The sequence below is a fragment of the Onychostoma macrolepis genome, chromosome 13 (assembly GCF_012432095.1).
Source record: "Onychostoma macrolepis isolate SWU-2019 chromosome 13, ASM1243209v1, whole genome shotgun sequence".
NCBI classification, from domain to species: Eukaryota; Metazoa; Chordata; class Actinopteri; order Cypriniformes; family Cyprinidae; genus Onychostoma; species Onychostoma macrolepis.
This window is the reverse complement of record NC_081167.1, coordinates 7,508,673-7,524,657: the sequence shown is the minus strand read 5'-3', so window position 1 is coordinate 7,524,657 and position 15,985 is coordinate 7,508,673. Positions and strand designations below refer to the sequence as shown.

Sequence of the window (15,985 nt, the reverse complement as noted above, 5' to 3'; positions counted from 1 at the left end):
AATGGCCAAATTAAGGTTTGAGACTGGCGATTTAAAAACTGATGTGACTCTAAAACTGTTGAGTTTTCTCTGTAAGAAAGATTAAACGACATAATCCCGTTCACGCGAATATTATCACCTGTAGCCATAGTGACAGTGACTGAAGTAAAGTAAATATTATTATTTTTTAAAATGGCGACGCGTAATCAGTGTTGCCAAGTCCGCGCTTTTATTTCCAAACGGAAGAAGAACACCTCGAGGGGGGGGAAGAGGATTGGATAGTTTTGAATAGAATGGGATTGGTTGTTTTGAAGATCTGGCAACCCGACGAATCAAATCTATCGAAGCATTTGAATCCAAACTGCGGACTGACGGAGGAGCTTAAATGTAAGGTTACTGAATAAATTTACCAGCCTAAAAAAATGATATGTGTCATCGTAAGTTTGCGAACCACACAAAAACCACGCACAAGGTATGCATCCATCCGATGATCGATATATCCTGCGCTTACCTGTGTGTTCAATTCCCTGCCAAAAATTAAAATGACCTCTGAAATTTGCGTTTGGTGGTTACTTTGAGTGAAAATGTATGTTTTTGACAAACTTTTTTCCACTTTTTGAAGTCATTCCTAGTGAGAAATTAGTATTGTAGTAATTAATATTCGCTTAGTAATCGCCAAAGCTCGCTATTGTTGATCATTAAATTTCGGGAGGTACCTTCGTGCGCAAAACAAATCCTTGCGCTGAGAAGATTTGTTTCGTCCGCCAATTTTCGGTAAAAGTCGTCCGTAAAGCTTTACAGAACTGTCACATACAAACCTCTTTTAACTGTGGTAAAAAAAAAAAAAATAATAATAATGACATTGCCCGTCGTTCATTTTACACGTAAGTGATGTTTTTCTCCATTAAATAAAACGACTGTAGGCTACCTATAAAGATTTAAGGTAGTTTTCATTAACACTAGATTCAATTTAGGATCTAATTTTTATATAGGCTTTTATCATGAAAACATTTAAAGAGATTATATTTTGGTTTAATTCTTTATTATCCATATTCTATATTATTAATTATTATTGTCTATGTTATTTGTGTATATGTGTATGTATGTGTGTATATATATATATATATATATTTTTTTTTTTGTTTGTTTGTTTGTTTTTTTTAGGGGTGTCAATGTTAACGCATGTGATTAATCCAAAAAAAAAAATAACGCGTTAATATTTTTTAAACGCAAATTAATCGTTTGATAAGGTTTGACCCCAACTTCTTCCCATCATCGCAGCGCGGAAGGTTATCTATCATTGTGTGATTAGGTTACAGCGAACCAGTGTTGCCAGGGTAACGGCACAAGTGGGCTATTTTGAAAAGACACTGCGCGGGAAAAATTACAGAGCCGTGGATTGCGGTTTTTTGGATTACTTTTATAATGTACCGCGGCTGCCCAAAGTGTATATAGACAAATAAAAATTAAAATAGATCCTTTCACTAATGTGTATTATACTTGGAATGTATACCTGGCAGCTTAAGAACTGAGAGGCGGTTGTCAAACAACGCGAGTTTCAGCCGGAGCACATGTTAAGGCTTTTACACAGCAGAAATAAACATGACAACAGCCACTATAGATTATATTAGATAATAAACACAATTACGATATATATGGTTTGTATGTGATTTTCTTGAGTTGAATGTGTATATCTGAAATGCTAACTTGTGCAGCCATATAAAAGGCTATAAATAGCATATTTTAACAACAGTAAACGACCAAATTCCACGTGATCACAAAAGGAATTTATTACAAACACTCGATGGTGGTTTGAAGTGACTTCTGAGTAAAAGTGCACTATTAATCTCATAAATTTATGTAGCATGACGCTAATATTAGCTCTAATGCACCTGCAGAACAGGTTCAATTCTTCTTCATAATGCATTTTGTCATAATTCTTCATGTAAGGTCGCAAGAAATGTTTTGTTGTATTTATTTAGAAATACGTTTGATAATAGTTGGGTAAATGTATACTGGGATTGAAGCGATGTGGCTTGGTAAACGTTTTATTGCCAGTATAAAGGCTGATAACGGCTGAATAAAAACAAAAAGAATAACGATAAAAGAATAATAAGGATTATGTCTCATACCTGGCGGAAGTGTGAAGGGTTGTGTTTCCTTAAACTAGTTTGTCATGCATTTCTTTTTCAACACATTTACAGGTAAATCCTAGTATTTTAAATTTGCAATTAATCATGATTAATCACAGTCCATGACTGTGATTAACACGATTCAATTTTTTAATCGATTGACAGCACTAATATATATGTGTGTATATATATATATATTGTTTTTGCCACTTTAGCATTTTTTTCAAACTTCTTTTTTTTTTAATAACATGACCATAAATATGAACACAACATTGAATGTAACATAAAACAAATGCTTATTTTAATTAAATTGTTAATGCCAAAAATACATACATTTATGACAGAAATGAACTCTGTTCACAACTCATATTTTAAATTAATATCTCTTACTGTCAGTTACACTGGCACTGAAACCAATGATGTTTTGATCATTTTACTTCTTTCATTTTAGAGCCACTGTTTTAAACCAGTCATGCTGCAAGATCTGCTCGAGGGTCAGCCGTTCGGTTGGATCATGTGTTAGGCACTGGTCAATCAGATCACGGCATTCTGTTTTCAGGAGAGAGTCGGTTAGTCGTGACCATGTGACACTAATGTTGGCATGTACGAAAACAGCTTCTGAAACGTGGTTAATTTAAGGTTAAGGGAATTTCCAATTATTATAAACATATCTCTGAACCCATAATTCTAACCTCTAACATCAGTTGGTAAATATTAATCTCTGTGCTTTACTACACTAGACAAGACATTCTCTTCCAATGTTTGTTAATTCTGTGCAGAAGCTGTATGTGTGTGTTATCAATGCTGTTCTCTCACCTTTAGATAAATATGGGATTTCAAACCAAACTTTGACTTGCATGATTTCCATTCTATTGTGAAATGGAGAGCACGTTTATCATCTTATACAACAACACTCCAAAAGCCCAGATGTTTGTGGAGATGGCATGGAATTTGCCATAGGCGAAGAGTTCAGGGAAGTAAACCTTTATTCCTGTAAATAAGACATTTTCAGCATTGAGCAATTCTTAGAAGCATCACATGATCAACAATAAGTCACTACATGATGTTTTCCACACTCTGTTACTCAAAATGCCAGCTCACCTCTATATTGCCTGCAATCATAGCCATTACTACTAAGTAGTATATTGAACACCTGACCTTAACCTGACCATGAAGAATTGAGTATTTAAGTATTAAGTATTGTAGGTGCTTTAAAAATGTTTTGATCAAGACAAGTGTATGCAGATCTCAATGTAAGAGGAAAAATGGATTCTCTCACACACCTTGTCATAACCTCCTTCTCCAATAATCTTTTTCACTATATAGCGAGAGTGAATGGATTCTGGAAAAAAACAAAAAAAAAACATATCAATCAATTTCAGTCTCTCTATGCTCTCCTCAGAGATGACGTTATGTGTAGAGTCATCTAATCTGGATGCTGTCTTCAGGTTCAGGCAAGCTGAAGCCCCTACTGGCTCAACAGGCACTTCACCTGGAAGTGTAAAGCTGAACTGCTCTCGGAAGCTATCCGAATTGGATAAATCGGCATCGCTCCACCTTTCCAGGCTATCCACAGTTCCTCTCTTAATGATGCACGTGCCTACGCTAAGGCAATGTGTATCTTGGCTGCTGAGGCTCAACAGTTCCAGTCTCTCCACACTGTCCTTAGAGATGGACAAACTGACGTCCGGTGTAGAGTTGTCAAACTGTGGGTCCAGCTGTGGTAGACAGTCCACTGTGTTCTTGGAGCAGAAGGGAAGCTTCACAGCCTTACGTACTTTCTTGAATAAAGATGAAATTGTGTTCTTCTTCCTCCTGCTGGCATGTTTTTCTGTAACTAAGAAAAACAAATAGAAAGTACTATTAGCGACAAATTTGACCCAGGGTTATCATCATTAACTAAAACATTTTTAACTGCCTTGGCAACTAACTGAAAAGCACTAAAATTACTGGAAAAACCCCCCTGAAACATTAACTCTTGGTGTTAATGGAACTTAATGGAATTATTTCCATTTTCCAAATAGATGGGCCTACATTATTTCATGAATATTTCTTACATTTTTATATTTAGTAAATTCAAAAATTGTAAAAATCACAAGTCGACCACTAGTATTAATCACCAGCAAACATGACCTAAAAACTATGACCCATCTATTGTTTTCCTGAATTTGTGAGATGTGTGTAAATCACAGTTGAACAGTTTCAAATTTAATTTCATTCTCACCTGTTGACCTCTTCTCCAGAGGAGCTTCCATGACACTCTGAGGGCCAAGGTTCAACTGGCTCTGTACAAGCTCCTTAGAGATGGACGATAATCTCGAAGACATATTGTCCAGTGTAAATTTATCAATTTTGTGCACTGTGTTTCTGCATCTGCAGTTCTGCACTTTGTGTGGTAGACTCTGTAGACTGTAAAGTCTAAACACTGAGTTTCTTTTCGATATGAAGACTTTTTTTTTTTCAAAAGACAATTTCAATCGTGAAGTCTCTATGACTGAAGCTAGACTAACTCTCACATGAGACTCAGTATTGCATCTGTCACAGATGATACTCTTATTAGTGTATGAATTATCAGAAAAATTCAGCAATATGCAGTAGCGGCTGCTATGTGACGTCATGGAAATGGAACGTAATTTGCATAATGGATTAGAATGAAGGAGTCCCAATGTGCATTTTTTAAATATTAAAGCACTGTTTACCTTTGAAATGCAAGTCTCGCGAGGCAAGGATGTACGCGAATGGCCAAATTAAGGTTTGAGACTGGCGATTTAAAAACTGATGTGACTCTAAAACTGTTGAGTTTTCTCTGTAAGAAAGATTAAACGACATAATCCCGTTCACGCGAATATTATCACCTGTAGCCATAGTGACAGTGACTGAAGTAAAGTAAATATTATTATTTTTTAAAATGGCGACGCGTAATCAGTGTTGCCAAGTCCGCGCTTTTATTTCCAAACGGAAGAAGAACACCTCGAGGGGGGGGAAGAGGATTGGATAGTTTTGAATAGAATGGGATTGGTTGTTTTGAAGATCTGGCAACCCCGACGAATCAAATCTATCGAAGCATTTGAATCCAAACTGCGGACTGACGGAGGAGCTTAAATGTAAGGTTACTGAATAAATTTACCAGCCTAAAAAAATGATATGTGTCATCGTAAGTTTGCGAACCACACAAAAACCACGCACAAGGTATGCATCCATCCGATGATCGATATATCCTGCGCTTACCTGTGTGTTCAATTCCCTGCTAAAAATTAAAATGACCTCTGAAATTTGCGTTTGGTGGTTACTTTGAGTGAAAATGTATGTTTTTGACAAACTTTTTTCCACTTTTTGAAGTCATTCCTAGTGAGAAATTAGTATTGTAGTAATTAATATTCGCTTAGTAATCGCCAAAGCTCGCTATTGTTGATCATTAAATTTCGGGAGGTACCTTCGTGCGCAAAACAAATCCTTGCGCTGAGAAGATTTGTTTCGTCCGCCAATTTTCGGTAAAAGTCGTCCGTAAAGCTTTACAGAACTGTCACATACAAACCTCTTTTAACTGTGGTAAAAAAAAATAAATAAATAATAATGACATTGCCCGTCGTTCATTTTACACGTAAGTGATGTTTTTCTCCATTAAATAAAACGACTGTAGGCTACCTATAAAGATTTAAGGTAGTTTTCATTAACACTAGATTCAATTTAGGATCTAATTTTTATATAGGCTTTTATCATGAAAACATTTAAAGAGATTATATTTTGGTTTAATTCTTTATTATCCATATTCTATATTATTAATTATTATTGTCTATGTTATTTGTGTATATGTGTATGTATGTGTGTATATATATATATATATATATATATTTTTTTTTTTTTGTTTGTTTTTAGGGGTGTCAATGTTAACGCATGTGATTAATCCAAAAAAAATAACGCGTTAATATTTTTAAACGCAAATTAATCGTTTGATAAGGTTTGACCCCAACTTCTTCCCATCATCGCAGCGCCGGAAGGTTATCTATCATTGTGTGATTAGGTTACAGCGAACCAGTGTTGCCAGGGTAACGGGTAAGTGGGCTATTTTGAAAAGACACTGCGCGGAAAAATTACAGAGCCGTGGATTGCGGTTTTGGATTACTTTTATAATGTACCGCTGCTGCCCAAAGTGTATATAGACAAATAAAAATTAAAATAGATCCTTTCACTAATGTGTATTATACTTGGAATGTATACCTGGCAGCTTAAGAACTGAGAGGCGGTTGTCAAACAACGCGAGTTTCAGCCGGAGCACATGTTAAGGCTTTTACACAGCAGAAATAAACATGACAACAGCCACTATAGATTATATTAGATAATAAACACAATTACGATATATATGGTTTGTATGTGATTTTCTTGAGTTGAATGTGTATATCTGAAATGCTAACTTGTGCAGCCATATAAAAGGCTATAAATAGCATATTTTAACAACAGTAAACGACCAAATTCCACGTGATCACAAAGGAATTTATTACAAACACTCGATGGTGGTTTGAAGTGACTTCTGAGTAAAAGTGCACTATTAATCTCATAAATTTATGTAGCATGACGCTAATATTAGCTCTAATGCACCTGCAGAACAGGTTCAATTCTTCTTCATAATGCATTTTGTCATAATTCTTCATGTAAGGTCGCAAGAAATGTTTTGTTGTATTTATTTAGAAATACGTTTGATAATAGTTGGGTAAATGTATACTGGGATTGAAGCGATGTGGCTTGGTAAACGTTTTATTGCCAGTATAAAGGCTGATAACGGCTGAATAAAAACAAAAAGAATAACGATAAAAGAATAATAAGGATTATGTCTCATACCTGGCGGAAGTGTGAAGGGTTGTGTTTCCTTAAACTAGTTTGTCATGCATTTCTTTTTCAACACATTTACAGGTAAATCCTAGTATTTTAAATTTGCAATTAATCATGATTAATCACAGTCCATGACTGTGATTAACACGATTCAATTTTTTAATCGATTGACAGCACTAATATATATGTGTGTGTATATATATATATATTGTTTTTGCCACTTTAGCATTTTTTTTCAAACTTCTTTTTTTTTTTTTAATAACATGACCATAAATATGAACACAACATTGAATGTAACATAAAACAAATGCTTATTTTTAATTAAATTGTTAATGCCAAAAATACATACATTTATGACAGAAATGAACTCTGTTCACAACTCATATTTTAAATTAATATCTCTTACTGTCAGTTACACTGGCACTGAAACCAATGATGTTTTGATCATTTTACTTCTTTCATTTTAGAGCCACTGTTTTAAACCAGTCATGCTGCAAGATCTGCTCGAGGGTCAGCCGTTCGGTTGGATCATGTGTTAGGCACTGGTCAATCAGATCACGGCATTCTGTTTTCAGGAGAGAGTCGGTTAGTCGTGACCATGTGACACTAATGTTGGCATGTACGAAAACAGCTTCTGAAACGTGGTTAATTTAAGGTTAAGGAATTTCCAATTATTATAAACATATCTCTGAACCCATAATTCTAACCTCTAACATCAGTTGGTAAATATTAATCTCTGTGCTTTACTACACTAGACAAGACATTCTCTTCCAATGTTTGTTAATTCTGTGCAGAAGCTGTATGTGTGTGTTATCAATGCTGTTCTCTCACCTTTAGATAAATATGGGATTTCAAACCAAACTTTGACTTGCATGATTTCCATTCTATTGTGAAATGGAGAGCACGTTTATCATCTTATACAACAACACTCCAAAAGCCCAGATGTTTGTGGAGATGGCATGGAATTTGCCATAGGCGAAGAGTTCAGGAAGTAAACCTTTATTCCTGTAAATAAGACATTTTCAGCATTGAGCAATTCTTAGAAGCATCACATGATCAACAATAAGTCACTACATGATGTTTTCCACACTCTGTTACTCAACATGCCAGCTCACCTCTATATTGCCTGCAATCATAGCCATTACTACTAAGTAGTATATTGAACACCTGACCTTAACCTGACCATGAAGAATTGAGTATTTAAGTATTAAGTATTGTAGGTGCTTTAAAAATGTATTGATCAAGACAAGTGTATGCAGATCTCAATGTAAGAGGAAAAATGGATTCTCTCACACACCTTGTCATAACCTCCTTCTCCAATAATCTTTTTCACTATATAGCGAGAGTGAATGGATTCTGGAAAAAAACAAAAAAAAAAACATATCAATCAATTTCAGTCTCTCTATGCTCTCCTCAGAGATGACGTTATGTGTAGAGTCATCTAATCTGGATGCTGTCTTCAGGTTCAGGCAAGCTGAAGACCCTACTGGCTCAACAGGCACTTCACCTGGAAGTGTAAAGCTGAACTGCTCTCGGAAGCTATCCGAATTGAATAAATCGGCATCGCTCCACCTTTCGAGGCTATCCATAGTTCTTATCTTAATAATGCACGTGCCTACGCTAAGACAATGTGTATCTTGGCTGCTGAGGCTCAACAGTTCCAGTCTCTCCACACTGTCCTTAGAGATGGACAAACTGACGTCCGGTGTAGAGTTGTCAAACTGTGGGTCCAGCTGTGGTAGACAGTCCACTGTGAGCTCTTCTCCACAGGAGGAGCCTCCTTGACACTCTGAGTGCCGAGGCTGAATTGACTCACTACACTCACCTCAGAGATGGACGATAATCTTGAAGACAATATCTGGTGTAGATTTATGAAATTTGTGCATTGTGTTTCTGTATCTGTAATTCTGTGTTGTGTGTAGACTCTGAACGATCTGTAGACTGTGAAGACTTTGTATGGTCTGCACTGTGCTTTTACGTAAGACTTTCATCAATAGACAATTTTACTTATGCTGTCTCTTTAGACTGAAGCTAAACTAACTCTCAAACGAGATTCAGTCAGTTACAGCTTGAAAGATGGTTCCGTGTCGGAATGTCTGTTTTTGTTTTTATTTTGGTCTTTGTGATTCCGCCTAAAAGTAGGTTGCCGTGATTTAGCCAAGTAAGACATGTTCCTGGATTAACATCTTTTGTTGATCCTGGATGAACATTCCCAGCAGGCACCAGACATCTATGTAACGTCCGGTTGACGTTGGACATGACGTCGGACAGACGTTGCATTTCGGCTGAAAATGAAAATCGGGTCACTTTGACGTTGACTTAACATTAGATTTTGGTTACACAACATAAAAACAACAAAATCTCAAATGTCAGCTGACATCGGTATTGGACATCAATTTAACATTGACATTAGACGCTGAATTGACATTGAATTTTGGTCACCCAACATCGTAACCGAAATTTAACCAAATATCAACATCTTATGATGTTGTGTGCCTGGGTTACTGTCCAAAAATATAGACTTAACCCAATCCATACCCCTAACCCTACCCATAATTTATTCCTAAAATCAGAGGGAAATGATGATTAACAAGAGTGTAGAAGCATCTAACCCAGATAGTAAGCCTAAAACTGACATTTCCTGAAAAGTTATCCCACAATTCTGATTGGTTGATCGGAATGTTGTTCCAGGATCAACAAAGATGTTGATCCAGGAACATGTTGTACTTGGTGAAATCACGTTCACCCCAAAAGTATTTCGACACCCCAGGTTGCCAGTCGGTGGGAAACACAGCGTATTGCAGCCATGGAAGCCAGAAAAAGCACTGGGTCAGAGAACGCAGATTCAAACCGATCTTTAAAGCCTCTGCATCCATCTGCAGGCATATTAAAATGCATATAAATCAACTCATAAACAAATTGCGCTCGTTCCTGTTGCATTTCCGCAATCTGGGAACCCGTGTGAGCATAGAGTCTGAGAAGGAGCAGGGGCACTGTAATGGGGGGAAGGTTAGGACGTTTCCAAAGGCCCGGCAAGGGAGAGGGGGCCCGGGACGCGTTTCTTACAGAGGGGGAGTCTCACTTTTTAAACAGGAGCTGAATTGATGTTCACAGTTTAGCTTCACAAATGTGTGTTTCTTTAACATCAGGTCCTTCTTCTGTTTGGTTTTTATTAAAGCTTACAAATTCTAACATTTATTTATTTAATCGTTTATTTTGTATCTTTTTAAATATTATTTGTATAGATGTTATTGTATTACCCTTGTCCCAGATCCAAACTAATTTGAAAATTCATCTTAAAAATATGACGTATTTTGCAAAGTTGCAATGATGAGTATCAATATTAATATTTGTTGTGTGAAAGATTTATTTCAACCCCTCATTTAAATTTTTTCACTAAATATTTTGACCACGATAAAGTGTTGTCAAGAATTAGTTTACCAAAGTGAAAACGGTGTCAGTGAATGAAATATGAGAGACATTTGTAAAGAAATTAAAAACAAAAATGTACAGAAAGATGGTGGATAATGGTCTTTTGAAAATACATTTGTGTGTGTTCAAGAAACCTTGTCTAACATTATCAGTGGACCTCTGCAAAACAAAAATGATTAAAATTGATGCTATGACCCCCTTTAAGATGGCTGTGGTATTTCTGTTCTTGTCAGCCTGTAGGATCCATGAGCTTGGTGCAAGTACGGCACTCGTTTCAATAGTGAGTTATCAGTGGAAAGTGCAGGATAATGGAATCCATTTGCACTTCATCGCTTCCATCATACCCTTTGGCCAGTGCTCAATAGAGATACGCAAATCCATAAACCAAATCATCCTCTGATGACACGGAGCCAGTGCGACTCAGCAGATGGTTTACTTAGAGTAGTGTGTTTGAAAATTGTGAAAATGAAGATAAAATGGTAGCATGAAAGAGAGTGTGCATGAGTGTATGCAGCAAGTTGTTTGAAGATTTACTGCAGAGAGTCGCATATATGAAAAAGCTACAGATGTCACCTAGGTAAAGTGGCCATTACCCTGTGATCCATGCCTATGAATATATAAAAGGCATTAAATGAGAAACAGCAGGCCTGAAGGCAGCTCTGCCATGAGGATCCAGTAGAAACTTCTAACTTCCTAAAGTCCTTGGCATGCATTACTTGAATAACTCATAGTGCCGTAAAGAGATCATGACATGAGAAATCAAATTCCCTTTGATCTTTTGACACATAAAAGGACTAATATATAAAAAAAAGTTTCCACTTCCTGTGCATTGTGATATCATAACATGGTAGATATTTGCATTTGACTGCCTCCACAACAAAACATCAATGCCTAATTTACCTTATCAGTTCCATAGATGACCCAGCAGCGGTGAACAAGTAACATTACTGACATGACTGTTGTTTTAAGAAAAAAGAAACAGGAGATGAAACAACAGAATTAATTCAAATAAATGTTACAATTTATTCAAATAAATTTGATCTTATAAACACTTTATTTAGAATATAAAAAACAGCAATAGATTAAAATTGTATGGTACACTGTAAATGGGATTATGTACAGCCAGCCGTGCATTATTCCTTGACAGTGTCATGAGGTTTTATTTTATTTTATTTTTTTGAATATATTGGCAAAAAAAAAAAAACTTGAATAACATTATAAGTGATCCTCAAGGAAATTATATATTTCTTAAAAATTATTATTAATTAATAATTATTATTATTAAAAACATTTCATTATCTCTGTATGCAATGTCATGACCCCTTTAAAGCTTCAAAACATAAGTAATATTTATTTAATAGATCTAATGCTGTGGATAGAAAAATAATAAATAAAATATGTTGTGTGCTTTTATTTTGACATTCTTCATTCACATTCGCTGAGGTCAAATAGAGGTCGTCTAGTTTGTTTGCACATGCTACTACAGTATATAGGTTGTTGTAAGTGGTTTCCAGGGCAGTGCAGTTACTAAAGTGTTTTCTGTGTATTTTGTTCTGCTGGCATATGGTTGCTAGGTTATTGAGGGTGGTTGCTAAGGTGTTGCTAGAAGCTTGAGGTTGTTCTGGCTCGGCCATTGCTTACTGACCCAAATCAAAAGAGCCTAAGTTGTAGCAAGCACAATATTCAATTTCATGTGGATGAAAATAAGGCTATGATGAATAGACCTATAGTCTTTACAATGACATGCAAGCAGTTTTCAAAACTCAGAACTTTTATGTTTTTGTCTGCTGAAAGGATTTTGGAAAGAACGACTGGCATGTTGTTTAAACAACAGTACAGTCCGTTGAACATACTGTGATTCTATCCCTCACAGCCTCGTTTTCATTTCTGTCAGAGATAGTAGGGTGTAGATTGAGTTGGAACAGTCTATTTTTTTAAGTCTATTTTTAGGGGTAAGATTTTCACTTTATGACCATAAAATGGAACTTTGATCTTTACGATCCTTATTCTATCATCTAAAAACTGCCACATTTCATAACAAGGTACCCTTCAGTGTTATCATGCAATTTAGAGGGGTGCGGGGTGGTCAGTGGGGCAAAGTTGAAACACACTCTAACAACTGTACCTGCAGTAGAATCTTATTGTGTCAGATGCTGCCAAGCCCCAGAAATTTGGGATGAACTGATGGAGCCACAACTGCATCTGACACCACAATTTGTAATTAAATAAGAGTAAGCTGATTAATGAGTGTGTGAATGAGTGTCTCAATTACTGACTGAGCGATGTTATTTGAGTTATGCACTGGTTTAAAGCAGTTTGTTTTAACTATTGTTTTAGTATTTGTGTAATTTAAAACTTGTTACCCTAACCGAACCCTAAATTTTCCTAATTAAAACTCTTAAAGGGATAGTTCACCCAAAATAAAAATTATCACTAATTACCCTCATGTCTTCACGTCGTGGTACTCTTGTGAATGTGTGTCAAAGACTGACATGGAAGAAATTGTTGAATAAAGTTGTTATTTTTGTTTTCTTTGCTCACAAAAAGTATTCTCGTTGCATCATAACATTACGGTTGAACCACTGATGTCACATGGACTATTTTAATGATTGTGCTGCTGTCTACGCAGGGTCAGAGAGCTCTCAGAGTTCATCAAAAATATCTTAATTTGTGTTCCGAAGATTAACGAAGGTCTTACAGGTTTAGAACAACATGAGGGTGAACAATTAATGACAGAATTTTCATTTTTGAACTATCCCTTTTGAACTATAATTGTTCAGTGATTTTACTGATGAAATAGTGGGCTGTTTACCTCTTAGATGTTCTGCTACTGAACAGCAAATTATCAGCTGTATATAATAAAGAAGAGGAATAAAAAGAAGAGATGAAGTAAAATTATTTTTGTAGAATGATATATTTAAGGCATTTTAACATTTGAAATCAGAACTTTAAAGATGACACTCAAAAGTCTTGTCTTTGTGAACTATGGAAAATATGAACCATGTATTTGTATTATTGATCATTATTTCTTTAGTAAAGAAATGAAAGAAATATTACATGAAAAAAAAAAATGTTTTAACTAGTAGTTTTTGTGTGATAATGTAAAAAAGTCTTCCGACTGTACACAATCTACCCTAACATTAGCACTGACCTTGTGAAATTAAAAATAATTAAAAATAAACTTTAATTGTGATTATAGTGTCCATTGGGTGCATATATATATATATATATATATATATATTTTTTTTTTTTTTTTTTTATCTTATGAATACTACATATTTGGATTGACCACTCATTGCTTTTTGCATACCATATGGAAAACTAGGCCTTTCCCCCCTCAATTAATTTGTGTCTTCAAACCAAATGAGAAAATGGGAGATGATGCAATCAGTTAGAAGAGTTCCCTGTTTGTGTGATAATTGTGTTAAAATAACTGGCAATTGTCAATTCTGGTAAAAATCTCTAACACCATTATGAAAATCTAGTATCTTGAGTGATCTCCTAGAAGACCAAAAGAGAATTAATTCAAAGCAGAATTAAACATTTGAGAGGGTTGACTGCATGAGAAAAGATGGCTTGTATCCTATTAATGCTTTGCACTCTTATGCAACTAAATCATCAGGGCATTTATCATTTTCAAAGTTCATTATTCTCTGAGAGGGTGCACAAAGTGGACAGCGTAATAGAGTATGATCTCTCATTTCCTCTCAGCCCTGATATAATTGCTCATTTGGATGAAAGTACGGCCAAATACTCGACCGAATACTCTGGCCCACCACATTATTGAATACATTGAGTAGATCTTAAATCTAACTTTGCATGCAAATACTCATCTCACTCTTAATATTGAATTGTCCGATCCACATGTCAGTTTCTTGAAACAAAGCAGTATGGTGTGAAGGTTTTAAGAAGGATACTGTTAAGGTATTGTCTACTGATCAATTGCCAATTCTTGCCTAACCTGATTTGTAACTTTTCACCCTTCCTTGTTTTGTCTCCTACCTTAACCTAAAATCACATCACATCACATCAGTCATACCGTACATGAGCCAACAGACATAGAGGCTCATCAAGCCATCTGATATGTTTTAAATAAGATGCACATCTCAGAAAATGCCAGAGGGGCTTGCTTTATTGAACCTTTATTTCCATCCAAAGCAATTTACCTGACTGCTCCACTGGTGCTACAGCAGATAATGGCACAGCAAAAGCTATCATTATTTTTTTCAAAGTTGTTTTGTTGTACTCTTCATCCAGATCCCTGTAAAAGGCACTTTTCTCTTGTTTCTGCTTCAATTACTTTGCACTGTAGACATAAGAGCGTTGTTGGGGTTCTTTGGTGTAGGCACATTTTAGCTGAATGCAAACTCATGACAATAAAACAATGAAAGGAACAATGAAAAAAATATTGTCGGACTGTCAAAAATCAGTAGTTAGAGATTTACAGCATTTATCCACATGGCAGAGCCAGTAATCAAGAATCAGTAGAATCAAGAAACCTGATCCGATTTATGACAGATGAAAGTTTCGGAGGCAGTGTGTAAATTTGATTGAGACGTGAGGTCGTATTTATTTTTCAACATGCAAAGATTTTGGACGAACACTTCGGACTCAGTGTGCAATGACCTATACACTACAGTATTATAGTATTACTGTACACAGCAACTGGAAACAAATAGTGAAATTTGAAACTTTCTACAGTCTTCTAGGAAACCACCTTCAATTTTTCAAACAAATTGCTGGGTAACACTACACAAAAAGATTAAATTCATTAGCATTATTTAATGCAATAGTTATCTAACAGCAATTAATTAATTAATCTAGGTTCATGTTAATTTATGAAAATACTATTCATTGTTAATTAATGTTCATTCATATTGCATTAACTAACATAAATTCTGTATTTGTATATGATTACCTAAATAGAATCTGTAAAAGTATTTTTGATTGTGAACTCATGATGCTATATAGCTAGGCCTAATGCATTGATTATATTAATTAATTTGTTAGTGCATTTTTTTATACTTATCGGAAAGTGTTATCCATTGAAACTGAAAAGGGTGTTTATCTTGAGTAAAAAATATGACTATGCTGGGTTATTTTTTTAACCCAAATGCTGGGTTCAACTTGTTGGGTCATTTTATTGAGTTATTTTTAATATTTTTACCCAGGTGCTGGGTAGTTTATCTGAAACTAAGTTGCTGGATCATTTTTAACGCATAGCAATGCGTTTCTTGCATTAACGTTTGCGTTTTCGCTTTCGTGAGCTCACAGTGACTGTCACATTTCAAATGGAAAAGCAACTGTAACTGTATTTCTCTTGTCTCACAAGTAATGGTCCTGACATATTTAAATAGTAATATTAATTACCACATCTGCTTTTTCACTCTCTCTCGTTGTGCATGCAATATGCCAAAACTCAAATGGAACCGCAATTTCTTAAGCATTTGAATTTCCGATGCCTTACATGGAAACCTGTCAATCCGTGTCAGGGGTGGGACTATACTATGGGGCGTGTTTGTATTGGGAGGTGATGTCACTAACAGACGACTGTACCAAATAAAATAATTCATAAATAATTTTGTTGTTTTTACCCCAAATATCTCACTGTTTGC

At 35.4% G+C, this 15,985-nt stretch overlaps 1 protein-coding gene and 2 long non-coding RNA genes across 3 annotated transcripts; 2 read left to right on the top strand and 1 right to left on the bottom strand.

Annotated features, from left to right (window-relative positions):
* Positions 1 to 304: 304 nt before the first annotated feature.
* LOC131552641 (uncharacterized) lies at positions 305 to 3,066 on the top strand. Its single transcript, XR_009274024.1, has 3 exons — positions 305 to 366; positions 2,563 to 2,680; positions 2,934 to 3,066. It is a non-coding gene; the product is annotated as an uncharacterized LOC131552641 (long non-coding RNA).
* Positions 3,067 to 3,337: 271 nt separating this feature from the next.
* Positions 3,338 to 4,649, bottom strand: LOC131552640 (uncharacterized). Its single transcript, XM_058796547.1, has 2 exons — positions 4,336 to 4,649; positions 3,338 to 3,948 (listed from the first exon to the last, which is right to left on the bottom strand). Exons 1-2 carry the CDS (start codon positions 4,436 to 4,438, stop codon positions 3,338 to 3,340), a joined length of 714 nt encoding a protein of 237 aa, XP_058652530.1. The 5' UTR covers positions 4,439 to 4,649.
* A 118-nt stretch (positions 4,650 to 4,767) lies between these two features.
* Positions 4,768 to 9,577, top strand: LOC131552626 (uncharacterized). Its single transcript, XR_009274021.1, has 3 exons — positions 4,768 to 5,215; positions 7,406 to 7,523; positions 7,776 to 9,577. It is a non-coding gene; the product is annotated as an uncharacterized LOC131552626 (long non-coding RNA).
* Positions 9,578 to 15,985: the final 6,408 nt, after the last annotated feature.

What these genes read in the sequence shown, in the direction of transcription:
- LOC131552640 (XM_058796547.1), bottom strand. Translation starts at nt 4,438, where the DNA reads ATGTCTTCGAGATTATCGTCCATCTCTAAGGAGCTTGTACAGAGCCAG. An exon ending in TCTGGAGAAGAGGTCAACAG is followed by an intron (nt 3,949 to 4,335) that starts GTGAGAATGAAA and finishes TGTTTTTCTTAG; the next exon opens with TTACAGAAAAACATGCCAGC.